At 38.6% G+C, this 7,500-nt stretch overlaps 1 protein-coding gene across 1 annotated transcript in view; it reads right to left on the bottom strand.

Moving 5' to 3' along the window:
* Nucleotides 1-7,500, bottom strand: part of LOC137992086 (mitochondrial import inner membrane translocase subunit TIM44-like) — a 25,034-nt gene that overhangs the window by 5,658 nt on the left and 11,876 nt on the right. Inside the window, exons 16-17 of the mRNA XM_068837178.1 lie at nt 4,282-7,406; nt 1-2,866 (exon numbers count right to left, since the gene is read on the bottom strand). The exon at nt 1-2,866 is cut by the window's left edge and continues 993 nt beyond it. Coding sequence (XP_068693279.1) covers nt 7,287-7,406 — 120 coding nt within the window. The 3' untranslated portion in view covers nt 1-2,866; nt 4,282-7,286. The remainder of the gene's footprint in view (nt 2,867-4,281; nt 7,407-7,500) is intronic.

Genomic DNA, 7,500 nt, shown 5'->3' with positions numbered 1-7,500 from the left:
AGCGTTTTCGTAACCTCTATCCGTTGGAACCACTACCGGAATTCGATGGCACGAGGAAAGAAAATTAAAAAAAGAGATAACTTCTTACGGTGAGATTTTTTTCATTTTATCATATTTTGTAGATAGTAAGTAGAGTAAGTGATTCATGATTAAAAAAATAGGGGTCACCGATGATCCAAGGGAGTAAAATCGATGTGATTTTACGAAGCTCTTGGAAAACTTCATTTGTCACGTTTTTGCGTGACCTGTCGGGGGAGGACTGGAACCCAAGAGAGGATCGATCGTTGAAGGGTTGAAAGGTTTTTACCCCAAAAAAAGGTTTCTCGAGCACAGCAACGAAATTTTAAGCAGTCGTCATCTTCATTTGGTTAGTGTTTTGTATAATATTTCTCCATTGCCGTCATGCTCGTCTTCTGGAGTGTGGTTTTTGTGAAATTTAATCGCTGGTTTTTTCCACGCAGGTCCGCACTATTCAAGCCGACGAGGACGAAAATACTGCTCTATTTAAAATACTGCTCTATTTTCACGAAAGTAAAGGAAAAGAACTTCAAAAACATACATTCATTTTGAACTTAAGTTCGTAGGGTAATAAAAACATTAAAAAAAGAAACAGCCCCATTAAATTTACGCAACGGTTCGTCCTCGAGTTTTCCAAACTTTCAGCCACCACTCGATCAGCAGCTACCATTTAAAGAGCTTTTCCATCCTCCCGCTCACTTCTCTTTAACGTTTCATGATGATTCGGAAAAAAATGTGCCATTCTTTTGCCGGCCTGGAAGTTTTTCCCCGGCGTTTTTGTCGCCATGTTATTTTAACTAATGCTTGAACAATATTTATGAAAGTCAAGTAGACTAGTGCACGACTGATAAAAACAACGCGAACATCAGTCGTGCAGTAGTCTACTTGACTTTCCTAAATATTTTTAATCAATTTTGACTGATCACGATCTTCTCTTATCCAACGCTGTGCAAGAGTTATCGTCCACGGTCTCTGCAAAGGTTTTCAAACCTCAACTTCACTAATGCTCGAAGTAATGCGTGACATATTACAGTCGCGTTACCTGCGCAGTTACGTTGCGCACAAACAATTAGCGCGAACGTCCTTAAATCCGTTTGTGTTGGCCTTTAGCAGTTTAGCTCAACTCGCGCGTGCACTCGAATGAGCGGGTGACGCATGCGTAAATGCCGATCTTGTAACCCCCTCATTTTTCCTAATTTTGCAACTGTACTTGTTGATATCTCTGCTTCTGGACGGTGAATTTTTTTCATTTTTTGCACGTTAGCTTCGATTAATTTAAAACGTTTGTCTTTCAAATTTAAAAAAAATTCTACAGGTGAAAAAAAAAAAATAGTGACACGTTTCAAAAATTTTTCTGATTTTTCTGAAAAACTGACCTACAGATTTTGTTGAATTTTAAATATTTTTGAGATTATTTCTAACATTATCTGGTAACGCAGAATGGGAAGATTTCACCGTCCCGTTTTTTCAAAAAAGACGATATATCTTGATTTTAAGGCTCAAAGAAATGCCTTATATCGTTGCCATGGTAACGTTATTTTGGAGGAAAATGTGATGTGAGAAATCTATGACGAGTACTTAATACCCTTGCCAAATTTCGTCTTGATATGATTACCCTAACTGTATCTAAGAACAAAATATGTTTATTTGTTTGAAAAAAGGAGAAACTATTTCGAGCCTCCTTAATTAAACTCTTAAAAACAATTATCAGATTTGGGACAACTGGGAAATCCTGTCTTATTACAGAAATCGCAAAAAAAATTAAAAATTCATGATGGTTTCGGGAGATGCAGCCTCAAAATTAGAGACGTTTGCATAGATTTTTAAATTTGTCTTATTTCTATAATTTTATGTGGTGAAAGGAAAAGAAAGGAACTTTATTGTGTCTAAGTGTCTAGTCGTTCTAGCGACGAGCCGTAGCACTAATTTGGGACATGGTAAGCTGAAATTAACGCAAATTAAGTCAAAGGTTGGTTTTTGAGGAGAGGGGAGAAAACTTCGCGGTCCAGAGTTGAGAACCAACAAAATCAATCCACACATGACGCCAAGCCTGGGAATCGAACCCTGCCCACATTGGCGAGAGCACCCCCCTCCCCAGTTGGCCGCTTGAAACCAATCATTGTCCCAAAATGTAAACAGCAATTGCTCCCGAGGAGAAATGAACCAATTGGACGGCATTTTTGGTTATTTTCCACTTCGGGAGGTATGCCCAAATTTCCGAAATTTTTCCCGGAATATTTCCGTTCCATTTGATTCTCTTCCCTCTCCTGTTTTTTCGAAAGTTTTGGAGTGTATAAATCTTGTAATGATTGCGCGGGAAAAATCGCAAAAAAAAAATCCCCAAATAGTGCTAGAAATTTCAAACAAATGATCGAAGTTTGGGTTGCTAAAAATGTTGACTCTTTCGAGCCATGGTCATGAAGATGTAAGGTTAAATATCACCAATCCACGCCACACAATTTCCATTCAAATTCATTCATTTCAACAGGGAATCATGTTCCATTTGTCATTCTACAGAATTTAAACACACTTATCTCTTCTTCTCTTTTTGTGACCTTTCTGTCAAGAGAAACCCAAAATAAACCAGGAGCACCATTGTACCAAATGTAGCTGGAACGAACATGATAGTGGGTTTTCCAAGCAAGTAGAGGCCTTGCAACGTCACTCCTTCGATGACCAACAGAGCTGCGGTACTGGCTATCTTCACGGCTTTCGCTCCTCCGTACAGGAGAAGAGCACAGATGACTTGTGTGCAGCCTATTACGACGCGATTGAGTTCTGCATTTACATTATGACCAAACCACAGCTTCATGGGATGGACTGTTGCCAGTTCAACGAAATTATTCCTCTAGAGTTGAAATAAGGAAAAATTACACACAAACGTAATTTTTTTGCGAGAGACATTCGTACATTCAAATTATTTTACACCAACGCAACCGGCTGAAGAATGTTTTTTTTCTGCAGCATCACTCATCTTTGTTAAGTTTTCTCAGATTTTTTTCGCCTCTTTTCGCGGTTCTCGTTTTTTGCCCAACTCCCCTTCGTTCACTCGACGACCTCTCGTGTCCTTCTCTGACCTCATCAGGGACGTCACGCGAATTCCTCGACAGCCAAGTGAAGCTTGACATGACACACCAAATACCCTACAGCATAGAAGACTACCACCAGATCACCAGTCATTGTAACAGATTAATAATAATAATAATAATAATAATAATAACAACAATAACAATAACAATAATAATAATAATAACTAATCATATAGTTCATCTCTTCTTGAGATTTCTCTGTTCCTAATAAGATTTAACTACCAATAAATTATTATTCACCTATTGCCCATTATTACAAAGTCTCCTTGACATTATTCGAAACAAATAAAAATGGAACGATTTTATCCTCCCTAGACAAAAACATTCCCATGATAACTTGCTTTATTTGTCACGCAATCTTTATCACTTTCCATTGCTTCACGTTTGCGCGACAAAAACAAACAATTGACTTTATTCACTGTTATTTTCTCCTTTGAAAACTTTTACAATATAAAGAATTACGCAGAATTAATTGCTGTTTCAAGGAAATCTTTGTAAACTAATGTACGTGTACTAAAGGGCAACAAGGAAATGAACAACAAGGCTTGATTGGAGCAGTTTATGCTCATCACTATACGGGAAAACACGTCTCATTGACAAAGTTGCGAGAAAAATTTAAGTAATGGTCCGGCTAAAAAGCAGGCAGCCCAGCGGCAAAAGTACTTAGAAGCTGCGAAATATTAATTTTTAACTTCACTCCAATCGAGGCATCTGATTGGCTAATATCGGAAAATGTCGAAAAAAGATGAGAAAAAAATGAAAAAAAAGCCTTTTTTGGATTTCTTCTTCCCCATGCCCTTGATCTCTGTCTCTCGGCCAAATTTGGGCATTGTTCTATGCGCCAATCAAATGGCGCATAGAATCTTGACGATATTTACAAACATAGTTTTTGAAGTTTACGAAACAGAATCTAATTTTTTAGACGGCAAGTCGATTACATTTTTCATTGAAATTCAAATTTCGCGCTTTTAGCTGCTTACACCAATGGGAACAGCCGAACTTAATTTGATTAAAAATGTTGGCACATTTTAACTAACCGACGCTAGTGCCGCGGGCTATTGTTTTTCTGCCTGCTTCTTAGCCGGACCATTACTTAATAGAGCAGAGTTATTGAGCCAAAGAATCCCGAACATTTACTTGGAAATATAACTAAAACGAAGCCAGATCACCTTACCAGTTCTTTGTGAACTTCTGGAGCAATTTTATCAGTGATTTTTAGGATACCTGCAGCGCAGAAAGCAAGAACTACTATGCCTTTGATAGAATTCCTTAATACTCCACAGATGGCCATCTGAATGGTGAAGAAAAGTATCAGAAAAACTTCGTATTTCTTTGTCTTGAAATAAATAAATCCAATGATTGGCACTTCTTCTGGGTGCCAGAGGAATTTGTTTCACGGCTTGGAAGAATTTCTCGTTCACTGTGTTTACTAGTGAGCCTTTTACTAAATTCCTCTGGCACCGAGAGACAACCCATGCAGATATATTTGAACATCACAGGTGATCATACCCTTCGGAAAATGCACGCATTAAAACTCTAAGGTATTTCCGCGGAGGACAGGACATTTGAGTTAACAAAATTTGAAGGAATGGGCAAGTCCAATTTGAAGCAAGAGAGTAGGATAAAGTGGGAACAAGACCTAATCTCTTTCTTTTTGGTCTTTTCGCCAAGAGTCTACAGGAATAACCGTGAGGGAGTCAATTCCTCAAAACAATTTGGTTTGATGTGTAAACGTTGTCGAGTAATAAACTTAAACGAACCAATGTCTTTAAAGAATCTAAGGTTTGTAAATATCGCGAGTCCTTGGTGACGAGATCACGTCACCTAAGGAAATCCTAGCCAAGTCTTGACCGAACGATTCAAATTCCCCGGTCGGAATACAAGGAGAGGACAGCTTGCGGAAGAATGAAGTTAATCCTCGAGAGTTGAACATGTACTTACAAACGTACAGATCAAAATACTGTTTGTACAACCACTTCTACGGACACGACAAAACACGTCATGTCGCATATTCATGTGCTTGTCTCATTCCCCCATCAACACCATGAGTGTTGTAAAGAACATAATCAGCTTTTCATTTCCAAAGTCAAATCGTTTCTCATAAACCTACGGGTCATTTTTTTCAATGTTTTTTTACTTTGTTAATTTTCAGTAAAAGCTTCAGCTTTCGTAGATTCAAATAAAAAAGCAACGGAACACTCCTCTATCCATAAACGAAGTTGTGAACGTCACTCAAGAAGTAACGAAAGGAGAGCCCGGAAAATTCAGAATCAATCGGGATTCCGTTCAATCCTGAAATTGTCTGGCTTCCCTTTCGTTAATTCTTACCTCGGTAACGTTCATGACTGCGATGACCTTAAATCTTAAAATCCTTTCACTCCCATGATTTAAAAGTTAATTCTCCTAGCTAGTATCATAGATCTCTTTTCTTTGGCTTGTCAGGAGAATTTAGTATTACATCAAGATAATACCCCTTGCCTGGCAATAATCCTCATTAGCTGTGGTTACAAACACCTTGGGTTTGGAGCCTTCTGGTTGGTGAATGGCTTGGGTTTGGTTCAGCTCAGGTTTCATGTTACCCTTGGGCATGCGGTTACACAGTAAAAGACTAAAAAGACTAAAAGATTAGTTCTGCTTTATTATTGGCCAAGCCACCTCTGGGAGCAGATAAACCGTACTTTCAGTTCAGGAACTGTCATGGGAAGTTCTTTTGTTCTTTTTGATGTATCCACGGAAATAACTCTGGGGCAGTTTCGATCTAGGCAAAGCGGTTACACACAAAAACGTCCCTGCCCTTGGGCAAACGCTATTTACCCATGGGTAAAAGGGCTCGTGTAACCACAGCTATTGTTAACACTTGTCTGCTTGACAGTGTATTGAAAACTGTGAGGTGAATTTACATACTCTCAAAGAATTAACATGCTTCTTTCCTCGTTTCAAATACAGAGGCCCGTTTCTCGAAAGTCCCGAAAACTTTTCGGGCCCGAAAGGCCATTTGTGAAACTGCCAACCGCTTGTTTTGGAAAGCCGATCTTTTAACATGTTTTCAAAGTGACAAAACGAAAAATGACTGTGAAGTTTAACGACTTAAATCCTCTCCGTTCTTGAGATACAAACCGAATTGTGACACCCGAAGGTAGCCCGTAAAGTTTCGGGACTTTTGAGAAACGGGCCCCAGGTCTTTCACACTCCTTGATCCCCAGTGCTATTTAATTATCGGTGAGTGTGATTGCGAGACCTGGACTTGAGTTGTCAAGATCCGGGGTCCTAGCGGATTTGGACCCTCAATTACAGCTTATTGAACTGTTTATCGAGGTAGAGTTAAATTTTGGATTATGAAGACTGACCAATACCATGAAGCATAAATCTTTGAGAAAAAGCCCAGATCAGTTAATTTTTCAGTAAAGGTTGTTTAAAGTATTCGGAGCGGCATTTCGTAAGGTAGATGCGAATTTTAATTAATTAATTAATTAATTGATTAACTCCTTTTTGACAGAAGCTTAAATCAAGCACTAGGAACTCATTGAATTGTCGAGTTATTTTTTTAATAAGGAGACAAAGCAAAGTCAGTGTAAACGCGCTGTGGCCTTTCGTAAAGCGTTGATTCTTTCATAGTTCTTTTTCTTCCATTTGATAGTTTGAATGGGCGGCGCTTTCACAAAGGAGGTGCCACTTTTTGAAATAACACCACGTGGTTGGAAACGCATTGTTAGAAGTTTACTCGACTACAAGGCTTCAGAAGATTTTTCCTTCTTTTTATGACCAACCTTTTCCACTCATGAATTCTCGTATCAATTTTCAATAAGGAGAAAAGGCAAAGTTAGACTCGAGTTTCCGTAAAAGTTTTTTACAACTAAAAACAATTTGCAGAGGAATTTTATTACCTTATTGCCTTTATCAAAAGAACGCTTATTTTCAGGGGGGAGGGGGGGTCCATTTGGGTCCAAATCCGCTGTTCGAATTTCCAATCCGCAAACTGGTTCTGTGTTAACAACGAAATCCATGATGATTTTAAAGTCTTTCTGTTGTCGGATTTTGTGTTCGATCGGTAAATTCAAAACAGATCCAGATCGGGATCCAGATTTCACATTAATTCCGACCTTTGCTTTCCCGTTTCCTGAGAGTAGACGAATAATTCTCCTAAATTTTCGGCAACAAAGCGGTATCTTGAATTGTTCGTCAAAGCCATGAGCTGCTGCTTTGTATTCCAAACTCCAGGACTCTCCAAGCTGAGCGGTGATCCAATATGCTCTGATCACGACACAAGGCCCACACATAACTGACATTTTCAATGTTATCCTGTGCACGAAAAACAAATCGAATTAGAGATACCGGATCGAATAAATAAAGTTACCTAAAAAAAATAAAAATCAATAAGGTTTCAAACTGCAAT

Source organism: Montipora foliosa, chromosome 2 (assembly GCF_036669935.1).
Source record: "Montipora foliosa isolate CH-2021 chromosome 2, ASM3666993v2, whole genome shotgun sequence".
Lineage (NCBI taxonomy): Eukaryota > Metazoa > Cnidaria > Anthozoa > Scleractinia > Acroporidae > Montipora > Montipora foliosa.
Note: the sequence above shows the minus strand (reverse complement) of the source record. Positions and strands in the feature narration are given on the sequence as shown.